The sequence below is a fragment of the Bos indicus x Bos taurus genome, chromosome 19 (assembly GCF_003369695.1).
Source record: "Bos indicus x Bos taurus breed Angus x Brahman F1 hybrid chromosome 19, Bos_hybrid_MaternalHap_v2.0, whole genome shotgun sequence".
Classification (NCBI taxonomy): Eukaryota; Metazoa; Chordata; class Mammalia; order Artiodactyla; family Bovidae; genus Bos; species Bos indicus x Bos taurus.
In genome coordinates this window covers 14,596,236-14,614,856 of record NC_040094.1, presented here as the reverse complement: position 1 = coordinate 14,614,856, position 18,621 = coordinate 14,596,236, and the positions used below count along the sequence as shown (strand labels likewise).

The 18,621-nt window shown below is 40.4% G+C and overlaps 1 protein-coding gene across 5 annotated transcripts in view; it reads left to right on the top strand.

The window, feature by feature from the left end:
• Positions 1 to 18,621, top strand: part of ACACA (acetyl-CoA carboxylase alpha) — a 286,691-nt gene that overhangs the window by 166,241 nt on the left and 101,829 nt on the right. For 4 of the 5 annotated variants that reach the window (XM_027518132.1, XM_027518129.1, XM_027518134.1 and 1 more), the window contains 6 exons: positions 3,370 to 3,393; positions 6,042 to 6,185; positions 6,942 to 7,038; positions 8,300 to 8,407; positions 13,312 to 13,368; positions 13,615 to 13,659. In XM_027518132.1, coding sequence (XP_027373933.1) covers positions 3,370 to 3,393; positions 6,042 to 6,185; positions 6,942 to 7,038; positions 8,300 to 8,407; positions 13,312 to 13,368; positions 13,615 to 13,659 — 475 coding nt within the window. The remainder of the gene's footprint in view (positions 1 to 3,369; positions 3,394 to 6,041; positions 6,186 to 6,941; positions 7,039 to 8,299; positions 8,408 to 13,311; positions 13,369 to 13,614; positions 13,660 to 18,621) is intronic. The other variant, XM_027518130.1, reaches the window with a different exon arrangement.

The window sequence follows — 18,621 nt, the reverse complement described above, 5'->3', positions numbered from 1 at the left end:
TCATTTTACTGTAAATGAAAGCTCTGCCATGGAATTGGGGCATCTGAACAGCAAGGAGGTGGTCAGGGAGACACCAACAGAAATACATGGTTCAGATGTGTTTTACAGCTCCTGATTCAGACTCTTCTGCAGAAACATAGTCACGCAAGGAGACCACCACTGGTCACAGCCAGTCAAATTGCTCTTTCTCCGATGGTACTGCTGTTAGCAACCACTAGTAGGTTATTCAGCCGACCTCTTCTGATTCTGCTTTGCTGCCTGATTTCAAAAGATTTTCCTTATCCTGGCTCTGAGTCACAGCTTGATATAACCACTGCTTGTTTGCATGCGTCCCCAATCATTTTCCTATAGGGTCTCCCTTTTTTCCCCTACAAGTTAGAAGGCAGAAGAATCAGTAACATTTTTATATGATACTAGATTTATGTAGGGCCAGCTCGAATTCAGCAAAATGAAATTCAGCTGGAAGGGATGGTAAAAGGCTCCAAGAACTTGTGACTGCCAGAGAAGTCAGTGTTCCTTAAATAAAGAGGATTCAGCCAGCCGGCAGCAACTCTGACTTTGCATTCATATTGAAGCAGGCTCTCCAGCCATCCTAGGCAGGCAGATCAATAAAATCAGAGGTGACCTAATGCTGAGGATCTCAGCATTCAAAGGATTTCTCTTGTCCTCCTTTAAATTTAGTCTATATCGATGTGGAATGCTAGCCTCTGGAGCTGAGGTGAGAAAATGCCAGGTCTGGATTCTGGTTGATGACACTTTATTTAGCAGTGACCTTGGAAAACATCCCCTTTGATTTCTCAGTTACCACATCTGTAAAATGGAGCTAATCTCCTGGAAGGAAAATGATTCTAATATTTTTCACAACATAGTGAATGAAGATTCGTCATCTTAAGTTCTCTGAAGACCTAAACAGCAAATATCTTACAAATGAATTTATACTCTTTTTTTTTCGTATTTGAGAATGCAATTGATTGCCGTGTCAGAGATTGAGCAATTTATTTTTGCATGATGAGTATGCAGTGAAATGTGGCAGATTTTATTTTATTTTCAGCTATATAAATGGAATATTTGACTTATATACGATCTCCATGTTGGTTGTTGATTTATGTGCAGACCACTGATCGAGCTTTCTGGTATATCACAGTGGTATGCAGTGTGCCACATAGGTCATTTTCTTAAATTGATCAAATAGCCCCTATATAGAGTAACAAAATGTATAAATGATTGTTATGGACACAGCTAAGTATTTACTTTGTAGTAGAGAGTTTAACCTTCCCTGCTTATCTCCCCAACAGCCCCACAGATTCTTATTCTACCAAAGGGGATAAACTGACTCTAAACTTACCTCCTACATGATCGATCTGAGGCCAGTCCTTTATAGACTGGACATGTCGGGAGTTTTGTTCTTACCCCATACTGTGTAGGTGGTGCCTGATTCTATAACAAAGCAGCAGGGGGCTCCCTGTGCGAGCTAACGGATTGCTGATAGAGAAGGGCTGTCTTTTTGTTGGTGGCGTTCTTTTCAATTCAGGCGCTTTTCTGCTGAAAACTTGGCCCTCATCCTGGGAAGGACTCCCTAAGGGATTCGAGTGGAGCCACAGAAGCAGTGAGACCATTTTATTAGTGTAAGAAATTGGTTAACAGTTGAGAGAGATTACCCTGGTTTCTGAATCCCCTAACTCTGGATGCAAAGGACCCTGAGATGCTTTGTTTGTAGGGTCCTTCTCTCTGCACTGAAGTTTATTGTTTAGAGCCTGTGCAGGTGGCCTTTTTCTTGAGAATCCTTTATATCTTAAAAGGAAGACTTTCCTATATTCTCATTAGCATTTCCTATTAGTTTTCTGCTTCTGCTCTAGAACCCACGAGTGCTTGTTGTTTGCTGATGAGGACCAAGTGCATGATAACGAAGGACCTCTTGTAAAATGAAACCCATTCCCCCAAAGAGAGACTGAAAGAATCCAAAGAGCAAAGGTGCAGGTTTTTGCACTCAGAGGTTGCTCTTGCTGCCTTAGGAATCCACTCTGTGATACAGGTTTGATGCAAAGAGCATTGCTACTCACAAATCACGCGAGGTATACAGTTTGTGTGCAGTGATATGTCACCGCTCTTTATTTATATGGCCAGCTCAGTCTATTCTGCTCCTTTCACTGCCGTAGAAAGTGCATCATTTTCCTCCCTCTCTCCTCCTTCCCACATATCATCAGCACCACCCACTCTGTTCTGCCCATTAAGTCCTCTGTGTGCCAGAAAACCCCAACAATGATTAAATGCTGATAAAAGAGTGTTAGAAGGTTAAAATATCAACCAATCAACCCCCTTACAGGACTCCTAAATTGTAGGTGGTGAGTGTAACTTTTCCCTTTTACCATTGAAAATAAGGGCTTTTATTTGGGGTTTTTTGATTTGTTTGTTTGTTTCAGTTGAGGAAATGACTGATGTCAAATTAAAGGGGGAGAAAAGCATTGGTGGTAAAGACCAAAGAGAATGCAAGAGACTTGCTTCACAGTTTCCATTCTTATCCTAGAGTTCCTCTCATGATTCAGAAGCATTCTCTATCAGGAGATTCTAGGGCTTGCCAAATCTAGGTAAGGTTGTATTCACGGAAGGCCCAGAGATTTTAAATGTTTAAATGTCAAGATTGCCCTAAATTAATTTTGTTTAAAAAATATTAATTTGTAACAGTTTATACTAGTCTAATCAGGGAATTGTTAATCAACACCTTCCTGCATAATTTTAGCTTTAAGCTCCTATAGCACAGAATACCTGTCTTTCCTATACCACCCCCAGCCCCACCCCCGCCACTCTACAGGAGTGGGGTGAAAGAGAACTAGAAAAGGTACTTGGGAACCCAGATTCCTGGTGTCTTTTCTCTAATTTAGAGGAGAGTTTTTAGGTTCCTCACACATCCTAGAAGATCAGTTAATGTGGGAAAGGCTGTGGCGTCAACTTCGCTGAACCTCCTTATGGCATTTTTAGTAAAACAGGAGCAAGTAAGATGCTCTCAGAATCTTGTCAAGAATTATACCTCATGTTGAAGCTTAAGATAATATACCATATTATACAGCTTCAATTAATTTTCATGAGCCTGTCTTTTATCTTTACTCTGCATTATTTTTGGTAATAGAGCTATTTAAAAAAAAGTGGAAAATACACTTTGACCCTTTCCATCAACAGCTGCTGTGGTAAGGTAGGTCAGCCTCTTTGGAGGCACCCAGCGGGTAGAAGCGTAATGAGCACTTAACTATGTCTGCTGAAGGCCAGAGCCGCCACACTGGGACTCCTGACGACGGGTCTGTATCTGCTCTGACAGTTCTTTTATTGTGGCTTTCCCTAACCTCTTGGTAACTAACTGTGGTTGTTTAATTACAGAGGGAACATCCCCACGCTAAACAGGTACCGTATATTTAGTTTTTTTTCCAATTAAAAGCATCTTTTTTTGTAACTTAGTGAAACCAGGAGAAAAAAATAACACTTCATTTGACAAGCTAATATGTTATCTTTCTGCTCGGAGGTCCTGAGCTCCCCTCTGGATATACTAAACTATACTTTGTGTTTGGAAAACATGTTTTCAGCTTTTCTCCAGCCATTCAAAAAGCAACACTCAAAAAGTATGAACAGCTCCTGTCTAGCTGTGGACAATAGGGGAATGAATCACCTGTCCGATGTTCAGCTTTGCTGTAAACATCTTCTTTTGCTAAGTTCTCTGTCTAGTTTGGGGCTTTCAGAGGAGAAACCCTTATGGTCACTCCTATCCTGGCAAACTGTTCCTCAGTTTTTCAATTTTTTAGTTTCTCTAATGTGCGCCTCCTTTTTGAGGAACTCACAGGCAGAAATAGCTGATCTCATGTTTTATCAGTTTGTTAGCTGTTTTTCTAAAGTGTTAACAATGCTATGCAAGTCAAGTTTTATCTCAGACCTGTAATGAGTTTAACACTGGAAGAGTGTACCTACAGTTTTGATGTGTGTAGCCCTGTGAAGACGTTTCCAGACTGATAGAACACAGAGTGGTACTTCTAATACGTTGAGTTCCTTCTGCTCCTGAACCCAGCAAGGCAACACAATGCAAGTTTGAGAGGAAAGTAATTCTGATTGGAATCCACCAAGTGCTAAAGTTGGTGTTGAGCTCTTTGTAGATGACCAACTGTACACTGAAATGTGTATAGACTTGTGTTCATTTTGTGCCTCTCCCTTTAAATATTAAGTAATCAAAACTGGTTATAGCTTTTATAGCCTCCAGTTTGGATGGGGAGAGGAAAGGGAGTGCTTCTGTTTGGTCCCCTCATCTGCTCTTGGAGGGTAGGCTTGCTTCATTCCTGCCTGCCTTTAGCTGTCCTGGCCTAAGAGCGTAGTACCAGGGGAAACAGAAATGTGGGTATTTTTCCCATGGGGTCTCAGTTGAGCGATAAAGATGCTTAACCCCATGCTTGCCGCAAACACAACCTGTTAGCAACTTCAGGAGTTCCCTTTAAGGGTTATCTGGACTCTCTTTCCTGTCTAACACCAGGCAGGTAGAAAAGATACAATGCCTCACAAACTTGCTCCTTTACTAAATACATTTGGTGATCCTAGAAAAGAGGATGATAGCATTTCTGAGTTTATACAGCTCTGAATCCCGGTTTCTAGTGAGCACCATGTGTAAGACTTGCTTGCCATGTGCTTCGTCTGTCTGTTTTATTCATGGTATCAATGGTTTCCTCTCCCACTCTACTTTCTAGTCCCTGGTACTGTCAGAAGATGAAGTACTTTTTCATGGTTGTCTGCCAAGGGAATAAAAACCTGGAGTGTCAGTCTCTATAGTCTGTGTGAGCAACAGTCCCATTTATAAAAAATTCCGTTGCCATTTATAATTGCAACAGAGTATATTCCATTTGCAACAGAGTATTTGCAACAATATATACCCATATCTGGAGTCCACCCTGCTGGTGTCTTGCGCCCTGCAATACTGCAGGTGGTGCATTTGGAGATTTTTGAGCAGCTCCCAGAGTTCAGGTGCCATTGCCATGCTCTGAACTTGCTTCCGCTCAGTATGCCGGTAACGTGTCGGGCAAGTCCTGGAGGCACCCTTTAGGGTGGTCCTTCCTGAGAGGCTGTCCTGATTGGCTGGGCATCACCACACTGTCCAGCAGTGCCTGTCAGTACACACTGCTGCAGCATATCAAGGAACATCCAGATTCATTACGTTTTTAGATTGAACAGATCCATCCCCTTTCAGCATCTCCATTTACACGTTGGTCCTGCTTACACATACTTTGAGACGCATGCTCTGCCCTTTTGTACTCTGCTGGGATGAATTAAGGGCTTTTACTGACGATATGCCTACTTTGGTATAGAAATGTTTAAATATAAAAAAGGCAATTTGGCAAAACTGTTTCTCTTTCAAAAAGGGAGGAGCTATGATCCTTATGACTACTCTTCCCATCAGCCCAGTAAAGGAAAAGATAGATACCTCAGTAAAGTTCCTTTTATAGACTACAACTTGCTTCTCTTTGATGAAACATGGGTTTTTGTGTGTGTGTGTGTGTTTTAATAATGATTCACTAAACCATTCCAGATGACTTAGAGTTGTTGTTGTACATGTGGATATCTATCTGTGAATCCTTAATCTATTACAGTTCCTAGAGAAAAATACCTCCAGTGTTGCCTAGCTACCACTCACTTGGCTGGCTTACTTCCTTTTAAAAGAGAGGATGTTTTGGGGAAGGGGAAGATGCAGGATGGTTTTTCACCCCTATGTGCTCTTCATTCACTAGACATGTCCTGATGTCAGTGTGTGAAAACCGCCATGTTATTATTTGTTAGGTTTTTACGTGGAGAAATTTACGGGGTGGTAAAAATGTTGTTTGTGTGGAGGGAAAATCCCAAGGCAAGGGTTACCGTGAGCCTAGAAACATGGGCTTCTCCATAGTGGGTCAAAAACCAAGCCTGCTCCCTGCCTCCTGCCCCTGGTTCACCTCTCTCCCAGCTCCTTTTCTCTGTTGAGGCTCTGCCAGTCCTTGCTCCTACCCTCCTTGTCTAACGCACTCGATTGAATTACCATTTAGAATGTCCTTCTCCTCCAACCTCAACCACTACGGCATGACTCACGTAGCCAGTGTCAGCGACGTGCTGCTGGACAACGCGTTCACTCCGCCGTGTCAGCGGATGGGCGGGATGGTCTCTTTTCGGACCTTTGAAGATTTTGTCAGGTAAGGCATCTCAGATTTCTGCGGAGTGAATGGAGGCTCCCGGATTAGCCACGAGCCCGCTAAGGAGATGTAGCCCTCACTGTTACATGCCCCGGGAGAGGTATCTGTCCTTCCTTTCCACCCTCCCGTGCAGACCCTACAAGCCTCTACTTGTTGTATGGGTCTGGTCAGAAAAAAAGGAACAAACAAAAACCATCTTTTCCTCAATAGCTAGTAGAAGAAGCTGTCTGCTCTGTGATGAGTGAAATGTCAGGAGAAATTAAACACAACACTAGAGTGAACCCCACCAGAGACGATACATCTTTTGGTTAAATGCATTCAGCATCTATCTCTTGATGTATACTGATGCATTACCCTAGGGGGAGGGGTAATTACATTGGTCTGTCACTGCCCTAGTCCTAGGCTCTTTCTGTTACTTTAAGACCGATGATGACAGCAATGCTCGTAGCTTACATATGAAAAACAAACAAAAAACACAACAGAAAAGCTTGAGATTGGTTTTTTTTTTTTTTTAATAGGATTTATATATGGTTTATTAAAGTTTAAGCCATCCATCCTCCTAATTTCTGCCACATGGTAGAAATTCTGCACGTCCTCTCTAGCTACTGGTGATTCTGTTCAGTTGACTGCTGAGCACGGGGTAGGACAGATGGTTCTTTCAGACAGAGCTGGCCGTGGCAGCGTTCGTCTTCCTGCCGCTTCGGGTTTCTGCCCCTTTTCATGGTGGATGTTTCTTTGGTATTTGGTATTTTTTAGGATCTTTGATGAAGTGATGGGCTGCTTCTGTGATTCCCCACCCCAAAGCCCGACATTCCCTGAGGCAGGTCACACGTCTCTGTATGACGAAGACAAGGTACGGTGTCCCTTTTGGAAGAATGCTTTGCCTCTTCAGATTCAGAACTTGTACTGTATACTCTCTCTCTTTTAAACATTTATTTATTTAGATTTTTTATTTATTTGGCTGCAGCGGGTCTTAGTTGTGGCACATAGGCTTAGTTGCTCTGAGGCCTCAGTTCAGTTCAGTTCAGTCGCTCGGTCGTGTCCGACTCTTTGCGACCCCATGAATCTTAGCACGCCAGGCCTCCCTGTCCATCACCATCTCCCGGAGTTCACTCACACTCACGTCCATCGAGTCGGTGATGCCATCCAGCCATCTCATCCTCTGTTGTCCCCTTCTCCTCCTGCCCCCAATCCCTCCCAGCATCAGGATCTTAGTTCCCTGACCAGGGATCAAACCCATGTTCCCTGCATTGCAAGATGGATTCTAAACCACTGAACCACCAGGGAAGTCCCCTGTGTACTCTCTTTATTATTATTATTTAATTATATATACCTCATTTAAGTATTTTTGGAAACAGGTAGAAGATAAATTTTAACCTAAAAACAAAAATAACTGTATTAAGCATGGAATCCATAGTGTAGAATGAACTTGGCTGTGTGCTCTGCAGCTGCCTCTGGGTCTCTGAATATTGCTTCAAAGACTTGAGCTTTGGTTGCTTTAACTCTTAATCATGGATGGCTTGTATATTTGCAGAGCAGTGCTTTTGTAACTTCAATGAATGGTGGGCTTGAGATAGTAGAAGCAAATAGGCATTTTGTTTAAAATTTTGTCCTTTTATTAAACCCTTCTTTCCATTTCTCAGTAAGCACTTGGTCCTGGTTTTTCCCTACCAGGTTATTTTCCCATAATGGTTCGATGTTTCCTCTGTTTGACAAATTGTTAGGAAATACATTACATGGGAATATGTTCAGATAGCTTCTTTTCCTCCTTTTCCTTTACATTATGTGAAGAAACGTTGCAGATGGTTTCATTCCCATTTTATCGGTGAAAAGGTTGAGACAGTGGTCTTCAAGTTCATAGCAAGTTAAGATTTGGGGCCACCTCTAATTATGCCTTTGCCACCGTTTTGTTTTAAAGTTAGGTGTCTTTAGTCTCCATTGTGGGTGTTGGGCAGTGGTTTCATTTTCTTATTCATACAAGTGGGCAACCCAAAAATATTCTGGGAAGAGGGGGCATGTCTCTTTTCCTAGTATCCTACCAAGTACTGTAACTTTTCTCTGCCCCCGTATTAGCTAACCTCCTGAGTGCTTTGTGTCATATTCTTGGGTTACAGGTCCCCAGGGATGAACCAATTCACATTTTGAATGTGGCTATCAAAACAGACTGTGACATCGAGGATGACAGTCTAGCAGCTATGTTCCGAGAGTTTACCCAGCAAAACGTAAGTCTTCATGTGTGTGGACACTGGTGATGGCCCCTTTCCTGCAGCCTGTGTGACATATCCACCCTTTTCTCAATTGCTACTTATAAGGCCTTATCACTGATAATGGCTGTGTCTTTGACATAGTTCTGCCTCTAGGGGTAAAATTCCAAAGTGATTTAATAGTGTGAAATACATATCTTTTTTATGTCAAGCAGTATAGAACTTAAATATTCAAAATGTTTTAAGGAAGAAAAGTATATTGCTGGATCTTTTCCAGAGTTCCAGTCTTGAACTTCACCTGCTGAATTTCCTTTGATGACTTAACCACACATGTCTAGGCCCAAGCTCCCCTCATGCTCCCTCTATGTCTTTCCCTCTGAGCCCTGAAAATATCAGTTATAGTTCCATCCTCCTTTCAGTTTTATGTCACTTGGATATCTTGTGTTGACATCACGCTCCATAGTCGAGGCCTGAATTCCCATCATTTTCCTTCACATCTTCTGATTCCCACATCCGCCACCAAAAAACTAAACAGGAACAAAAATAACCTCAAGTAACCAATCCCTTTGTGCCCAGTCATTCAGAAATCATTGCCTTCTTTCTCTTGTTTGCAGTCCCTTATTCTACCCCTCCCTCCCTGCCCCTTCCTTCCTCCCTTCGCTTCCAGCCCCCTTCTTTTCAGTTTTTAATTCCCACTACCATCTCTCTAGTTTAGACCCCTCCTCACCTCACTGAGACATTGTGACAGGTTTACTTCTGATCCTCACGCATCCCCTCCAGAGAGTCTCCATTTTGCTGATGGGCACAAAGACAGATGTCCAGGTGCCCCCTTGCACTCGACAGTGATTCTCTCTGACCTTCCGGGCACCTCCTTGCCTTACTATTTAACATTAGCCTATTAATGAAGGCCCACAGTCTAGCCTTTGCTGTTCCGTGAAAAGACCCAGGTCTTTGTCTCATCCACCTTGTCTGCTTGCTCTCTTCAGCTGCCCCTTATCTGGAATGTTTTCTACTTTTCTTCCTTCTTCCTTCTCTCCTTCCTGTCTCCCCCTCCCCCTTTCTATCTAAATCCTGCTTGTTTTAAGAACTGTCTCCAATTTTCCCTCTTTTATGAGGGCTTCTCTGTGTAGCCTTAACTAAGATGTGTTTTCCTCCCTTGGCTTTCTAGTTGGTCAGTATAAATTGATTAACAATAATAATACTTTTAATTTTGAAAGACCACCTGTGTAAATTTTTTAACTTATTAACACCTTACTACAATCCCATGGGGTTAATCAGGAATTATTCCAACTATACATGTGGGGAAAAGCTCAAGCTCAAAGAGGTTAAAGTCCTTTAATCACCAGTTGGTAGGTGATAGAGAAAAAAAAACTAGAATTTAAGGCTTTGATACCGGCTCTAGGGGGCACAGATCTAGGCACTTTAATAAATAATACATTCAGATGCTTGTAGTCTAATGTTCAAAATGATCGTCTGTGCTGTATGATAGATGCCAGTGTACCCTTCCTCAGCTGCCCTTCATCACAGTGTGTGCTCTTTGAACGGAAAGCATCTAGCCCGTAGTGCTTGTCATAAAGAACTTAATAGATTTTTTCTTTTTTGGCCACACCTTGTGGCATGTGGGATCTTAGTTCCCCAACCAGGGATTGAACCCACATCCACTGCATTGGAAACATGGCATCTTAACCACTGGACCATCAGTGATGTCCGAGAGATTTTTAAAAGTCCCACAGTGTAAACATTTAGTGCCACAGGTGCTCACATCCTGCCATGCTAATGGTCAAACCGAGGAAAAGATGGTAATTTTGTGCTTAACCTGTGTCCTAGCATTTTCCCCACGATGCTTTCATAGCACGTGAACTGGAATGTGGGGCTGTAGTGAGGAAAGGTCCTTCCAGAGAAGTCAAAGTCGGAGGCCGTGCCTGGGAATTTTTCTCCGGAAGAGAAATCTACCTTCTGTCTTGTCCTTGACTTGTGCGTGATCGCATAAAATTAACCTGAGACCAGTGACCAAGGAGACAGGGAGAGTCCTAGTATTGTGCTTGGCTGCTGATGTTGGTGCTTGATGAAGTAATCTATCAGAGTTTCTTCCCAGGTTTTGAGCACTAATTCCCCACATTTGATTGTTTCAGCCTCCACTTAGGCTTTTTATTACAATCATATCAATTGTATGTCAGCACACATTGATTTACAGAGGCAGTTTCTCCATTTTCACTATGTTTATTTGTAACATTAAGTGATGATAAGAAATTTTCTTTTTTCCTTGACTGGCCTTGTAAACTGAGGCACAGAGAAACCCAGTCTTTGCCTGTGGCTGTTCAGTAGGGAAAGGCTAGACTGTGTCAACGGTCCAAGCCTGGAGAAGCTATGCGTCACGTACCGTGCTTACCCAGGAATATTAAACATTTTCACCTACTTGTTTTTAAAAAAATAGAAAAAGAAAAGGAAACAAAAACAGTTAAAAAGATGAAGTGATAACTAGTTTTGTTTTTCACTTCATAATCATGCTTCTAGCAGTTTAGAAAAAGTTTTTTTTTTTTTAAAGCACACATTAAACTATCAAATAGGTTGATCCAAATTGTCCAAATAATCTTCTAGTCCCAGCATGTCTTTTTTTCTCTCATAGAAATTAGGATCATATATTTGTAAATGACTTGTGGAGGAGATTGAAGCAGTCAGTGTAAATGGAGTTTCTCCAGGTGCTGACGCCTAATCGCTGGGTAATAGCTGTGGACTTGCTGTGAGCCCCGCATTATTACAATGTAATCAGAATCCTGTTGCTCTGCTGTTATTGTTAGCCACTTGTGGAATTTTTAAAGCAATAACAATTTTGATTTTAAATCATGGCATTATTAAAGTTATTTTCTTCCCTTGCCGGAACATAGCTATTGATGCTTATCTTCGAAGGAGTTGGCTGTAGTGGAATTCTTTGTTAGTGACAGAAGAAATGTTTCTATACGTTGGCATACAGAATCAGAGAGCCACCACTGCCCCACCCCACCTTATTATTCCTCCCTCTTCTCCCTCCCCTTCTCCCTCCATCCCTTCCTCCCTTTTTCCCTTCCTTCTTCCCTTTCTTCTTCCCTTTCTTTTCTTATTGTAGTATCAACACTTGCTTATTTACACTAGTGAATATGATGCCCGTACCAATCATTTTTAAATGTAGTTAAACCAAAATTTATTTATATCTGATCTAGGAATTTATTATTAGGAAATTAATTTTTTCTACTTTTGCTTATGCTGTTGATTAGTTTTGTTACTAAAAATTGCCATAATAAAAAATGGAAAAATAAGAGGGAATGGCCCAGGGATATGCTTATTTATAGGGGGAAGCCAGTTTGGATTTAAAATATATATAGTATCAAGAAAGTTAAGAATTGGTTTATGAATATATCTCTCAGAGTTAAGCCAAGTGTATGATCAAAGTAAAGTCCGGATGTGAGTCGTGAAAGTCGGCATGGTTTTTTTCTATTGGTGTTATTCATGTATGTTGTCAGATCATCCAACAAGTGGGATTGCTTTTCTGCTTGTTGCCGGGTAGCCCCTCTTTATTAGGGACCTGTAAGAGCATGTCTTTTACTTAGTTCATTCATCTGTTTCTTTCTCTCTGCCTTTTGAGATGAGTGAGCAGGACAGAATATAGGAAGGCTTAGAGCCCAAGGCCCCAGACTCACAGAAGGAACTGTTTTGAAACTGCTAGTCTCTGTTGACTTCTTTTTTTTTTTTAACATTTTTTTTTTTTACCATGGTGTTTTTGTCATTTTATTTATTTTTAATTGAAGGATAATTACAGTATTGGTTTCTGCCATACATCAACATAGATCAGCCATAGGTACACATATGTCCTCTCCCTCTTGAGCCTCCCTCCCCCCTCCCACCCCAGCCCATATCGTCTTATTTTTTTTTATTTATTTATTTTTTAGGCCATGCCTTGAGGCATGTAGGGTTTCCCTGGTGGCTCAGACTAAAGAAGCTGCCTGCAATGCAGGAGACCCGGGTTCAATCCCTGGGTTGCAAAGATCCCCTGAAGAAGGGAACAGCAACCCACTCCAGTATTCTTGCCTGGAGAAAAACCATGGACAGAGGAACCTGGCAGGCTGTAGTCCTTGGGGTTGCAAAGAGTCGAACACAACTGAATGTCTTACACACACACATGAGGCATGTGGGATCTTAGTACCCCAACCAGGGATCAAACCCATGCCCCTGTTTTGGGAGTGTGGAGTCTTAACCACTGACCTCCAAGGAAGTCCCTATTGACTTCTAATATACTGCTTGCCTATGCCAAGCAGAAATATGAATAATCACTGAATTTAAATGCCCATTAGACATTGTTTTTAACAACTTTTAAACAGAATCCTTTAAAAAAATGCCTCCATATAAAATAAGGAGGAAATGTTTTAGAATTGATAAGGTTAGAATTTGTTAGGTTGAATTCCAGGAATGCTGTATCAGATGGTAGGTGATGTCTATAGTCTAAATAACAGTTTAGGACTTAAGTTTTCTGTTTTGTGGAAGTTTCGTATTTTTCCTGTACTGATTTCATTTAGCTTCTGTATCAGTATTGTTCTTCACATTTCAATACATGTCAAACAGTGCAATTTCTATAAGCAGAAAGTGTGTTACCGTCTACCTTGATATGTATGAGTCCTTAGAGAAGTTAGATGACCCCATATGACCCTTTCTCCTCCACATAGTTCTCTTCCCATTTCATCCAGATCAATATATAAAACCTATTCTGTAAGACTCATTCCCAGGAGCCAGGTTGAGACTTATTTATTTGCAAGTGTGAAGGTGCCGAGTCAAGATATAGATATCCAAAAAGAACGCTTAGCCCAATCAGGGCCTTCTGAGGACTGAATAGGCTAACATTTAGGATGAATGGTGGTCTCATGTATCTTCTGTTTTTACATGTTTGTTTGTAGAAAGCTACCCTGGTTGAACATGGGATCCGACGCCTTACTTTCCTGGTTGCACAAAAGGTATTGGCATGTGAATTATGTACCTCTGTAATATTTCTTACGCTGCTGCTAGAACTTTAAAAGTGAAAAATGGAATGATAACCATATGCTTACTTGTAGAATTTATGTAAAGAAATAACTGTTTCAGTATAAATTTAATCAAGAAAAGCATTAGTTTGTCATCTCCTTTTACTCAATTCTTTTTAAATTTTATTTCTAATTGCCTTCTGCTTTTTTTCCCCTTCCTTTCTGTCTTTCATTTGAAAGGATTTCAGGAAACAAGTCAACTATGAAGTGGATCAGAGATTTCATGTAAGTAAGAGAAACCATGATGAAAGATCACTTACTGTTTTATCTGTTAGCTGCTGGTTATTTTTAGAAGGCTTGGTCTGATATTTGGTCCCTCTACTTTGAAAAAGTAGTAGAATGGATATTCAGGTCTTTTACAGAGTATTCAGACTAAAAGGTTCCCCCCACTTTTTTCCCCGTATAATGAATTCTCAGTGTATCTCTGAGAAATAGTTAAGAGTGAGCACATGCATTTATCCAAATGAATAAAGTAGAAGCAGGCGCTAACTAGTAATTTCTTCTGCGCACACAGCGAATCAGTAGTCAAAGACTGCCACTCGTACTTGAGGTCTTGACTTCTACTGAAGATGGATTCAGATTCTATTATTGAGATCTGCCAATTCTGAGGAACAATCATTTATTATTTAAAATGCCTTAACAGAGCCCAAGTTAGTGTTTTTGTCTTATGTTAATTCTACGAGGAGGAAATAAATAAAAATTAAGTTGCTGGTTCTCCCATGTAACCAAATTAACTATTAATATTTATGAGTTTAAAATTTTTATTGAAAAATGTGAATAAGGAGAACTCACTAAATAGCCTGGTATCTGAACCATGGTGTATTTGTGTATGAGCATACTGAGTATCATTATAGCAGAGAGGTCAAAAATCCAGTTTGCAGGCAGGATGTCATTTTCTCAAAGGGCTGAATGTAGTCAAAATATTTCTTTAAAAATTCCTCCTAATATGGTGAAGTAAGATTCCAAAGGATATTTACAAAGTCTTAATGTTTCTGATGAGAATTTTATTTTGTTTTTAGCAATCAAGATAATTAAGTTAGTTTTCAAGCCCTGCTCACTTGTTTGTAGTGAATGTAACATTTGGGATGCTGGAAAGGACTTCTAAACCCAAAGACCTGTGTGTGGGTGGCTTTTACCACCCCTTTGTTTGTTAGGTCTCTAACACTTGCCGTTCTGTTTTCCATTTCACAGTTCACCTTGTTGGTCTAGTCTATAGAGAAACAGGAGAGCCTAGCCTGCAGGCTAAAGAGCTAGGATTTTCTGAAATGCTTTAGGAAATGTTGTGGACTCCACAATTCCCCTGTGTTACTGATGTCAGGAAATCAAGCAGAGTGCAGATATATATCAATCAATAACTGTAGATAGGAGACAGGAGGCAGTGGAGAAGTATGAGGAGCTTAAAGAGAACCCTGGGGCTTTAGGAAGAAAAATCAGGAGCTTAGAGAATAAAATTGATACTTTGGGATAGAGTATGAGAATCTGCGAATAAATACTGTGGCTGGTAGATGCTGATCAGAACTCAGGTAGACATGCCAGAGCCAGGCCCTGGATTTAGAAAAAGTATCGGGCTAGGTTCTTAAGTGCTTATCTGATTTGTTCTTTCATCACTGACTTTGGAGTATATATTATTCTGAGGAGTAATACTGAATTTGTAAAATTGTTTTCCCTTTTCCTTACAGTCTTCATGTCTATTGCACACTAACTGGTTTTCTATAATCAGCATTCTGTGATAAAACCCTCCACTGAATTTTTTTTTAAAGGCCAAAGCAATTAATTGTCACGGACATTTTTGGGGGACACTTTCTTATCATTGAATCTACATCTTGTCCTAGAAAACACCTAACAGCTTTGAAACATTTTTTTTTCTCCCTGCTCTCTTAATATTTCCTGATTTCAGTTGAATAGAGACATGTATAAGCAAGATCTGCTTGGAAATGAGCCCAGCAGGTGGTCTTCCCAATCATTCATTGTCCAGTTTCCATTTATAGTGGCAAGAAGTGGGAAATCAGTTAAATTATCAAGTGACTTGATCTGTCATAAGTGTAGTAAGCGTTGCTTTAGGGTGCAGAGAACATGAAGGTTCGGGTATGGACTGGATTTGCCCTGAAGAATTGGGTGGCAGAGGAGTTAGGGTGTTTTTATGTTAGGCCCCTCAGACATGATTAGCAATTATGCAGCAGGCAAGGGTGACTATTACTGAACTCTGGCCAGGATCTGCCATAGCCAGGAAGCCCTGGCAGGAGTTGTATGAATCTGGGGCTCACCGTCATGGTGCTGCTCCGAGATCCTCCGCTGGTGGTGGCTTGAAGGACGCTTGGCCTCTGTCGTGTCATCCGACGTGCGCTTGCCCCCTAGTTAGTGTAGTGTGAAAAAGAGGAAGCTTTCCGGGACGTTAGTGATGAATCCCTTGATCTCTGTGGCTTCCTGGTAATCCACTGTTATGTATGTAGCCTCCCCTGCTCTACACTGTGAAATCCCTATATTATTGAGTAGAAGAGGAGACGTGCGCGGGAGGGGGCAAGGAGAGGAGGAAGGTTACCACGTTAGGTTCAAGAACAACATGGCTGGTGTGGAAGGAGGCAGCCATGCTGTCCATAGTCGTCGTCTCTTGGGCTGCTTCAGGACCAGAACATTGCCGGGTGGAGGTTCCTGGAGAGTGTGGATATTAGGTGTTTATTCACATGGCAGCAAAGGCTGGAATTATTTCCAATATTGTTCCATCAACACAGTCTCCGGAGATCTGTCCACCAGAATGTCTGCTGATGCCTAAGTGTCTTGGCTCGACATGGAGACCATTCTTCTGAGCAGGCAGTAGTTACCAACGTTAAGGCGTCTTGGTGTTTGAGTCTGTTTCCATAACCATTTAATTAAAGCAAATACCCATAATGGGACTTTGACTATCAATGCTTAACATTGGTATTTAAACAGTAAGTTTGAGGAAAAGCAAGTCTATCCTTGTAAATATCTTCTTCATATTAAAAAAAAAAGTTGAGGCCTTGAAAGCAAAAGAAGACTCTCTGAATTTCTATATTAAGTTGCTGTTCTCCAGTTTTATGGAGTACTAAGTCTCTGTTTGTATCACGCACATTCAGATCTAGAATTCCAAAAAGTGCAGCAGAAGATGCTATTTAATTCTAACATACGTAGTATACTTTAAGAAGCTTTGCATATTTTTTTTCCAGCAAAGTTTTGTTAAGGATGCTAAAATGCGTGTTTCTCAGATCTTTTCTTCTACTTGGCTGCCCAAACAGAGCATGAGGTCCAGAAACCATGATGAGATTCTAAATCAGATTTCCACCTGTAGTTTCCTTTTGTTTCTTATTTGTAAGATTTCATGAGATTTTTAAAAATTCTGCTGTAAATCACCTAGGAGATAATTGCAGTTTTACTGATTTTTATGTGAGTGACTCCCACTTTAAGTGTTTTGGATTGTTTTTGCCTGAAGAGCCCACTATCGAAAACAGTTATCGTGGTTAGTAGTTCATTTCTTTAAAAAAAAAAAAAATTGATATGTCAATTATATCTCAATAAAGCTAGAAAAAATTGGCAGTTCTGTTTGCTAGTGGATCAACTATTAGTTTTTCAGAAGGTTTGGTTTGAGTTTTTGTTTTAATTACAGTCTATATAATTAGTTCTCAGCATGTTGAGGTAAAAGAGAATTGTACCAGCAAGCTTCCAATTTCTTCATCTCATTAGGTTTTTAACACGATTATTAGTATCATAATCAGCTATGATGTTTTCTGTTGCAGGTTTTCACATTCTCTGATTTGCAGGGTGTCTTGATTGGCTAATTTAGGCAAATTATTTTGATTGTCTTGATGATGGTTGGCTGATTAGAACACAGCAGGGGTATAATTTCTTCCAGAGAAATGTTGCATTCTTTTGTTTTTTGGTACCAGAACACTAAGAGGGTTTTTCTTTGTGTACATTCAATTATGATATTTGCCCATAACACTAGTAGAATGCCTAGAAAGCAATTACATTAGTGACGGAGTAAGCTTGAATGCCTTAGTGGAAAAATTGGCTGTATGAGGATGCGGTAGGATGAAGGAATTTACTAAAACTATAATCAGACTTTGGGATTTCTTCTTTTCTGTGTTTTCTGTATTTCTGTGACTTTTGAGTGAAAAAAAAAAAAAGCAATTTTCTACAAAAGTCTTTCCCTGTCTTAGAGAATTGCTCATTAATCCTGGTTTACCATTGCATGGAAGTTCGTGCCATCTCCTATTCTAAATGCTTTGTGCTTAGTGAGGACTTCACTGTGGAACTAAAAATTTACTCAAAAGTTTAAGAACATTTGTTTATGTCATCTCATCTTTTGTGTAAATGGTATACTAAGTAACTGTTTTAGGTTAACGAATTAATTAAAGTTAAGAAGGAATTGAAGAATATGTGATTAAAAGATTGTATCATTACTTTACTTTTCTTTCAGAAAAATCTCATGGAAGGACTTTGTTACCCTTCTTTTTTGACTCATGTTACTTTTTAGCTAATGCTCTGAAAGCCATACCTCTTGAGAATAAAACCAAAACTAGACTGTATAAAGCCCGGAGCATGAAATCTACTGACAATTCAGTTCAACATCTTCCTGCTTAACCTTGAAGTCATCCCCATGCTCTTCACTGTCGTTCAGGGGAATTAGAGAATTATTTAGGACAAAACATCATCAGTAAAAGATCAGTGCTGTGTAAAATCCACTTTCAAAGGGCTTTTGAAGACCCACGCCTGGACAAGTGGTTTGCTGGCCTTGCTAAACAGGCTCCTAGAAGCTGTTTTTCAGTTAAAATGCCAAGGAAAATGTAAAAAGATTTATTAACTGAGCAAGTTATAGTTAAAGTGAAGTGTAAGACCTGTGGAAGGTATTCAAGAAGTTTTCCATAAATTTAAGAACCATGAATGTTGCCCTTTTTTTTTTTCCTTTTTTTCCTGAAAGCCTTAATTTCAGTTTCTGGGGTTTTTGGTTTTTGTCTCAAAAACAAGCATGGTTCTTGAAAGAGAAGTCCTCTAAATAAGGAATTTGGATTAAAAAGAAGAATAAATAGTTAACACCCTATACTTGCTAGGTAGAGATGAAATGGCATGGGCTCTAGCCTTAGACCCAAGTTCATGTTCCGGGGTCATAATAATTGGGATTGGCATATACACACTAACGATACTATGTGAGAACCTACTCTGTAGCACAGGGAA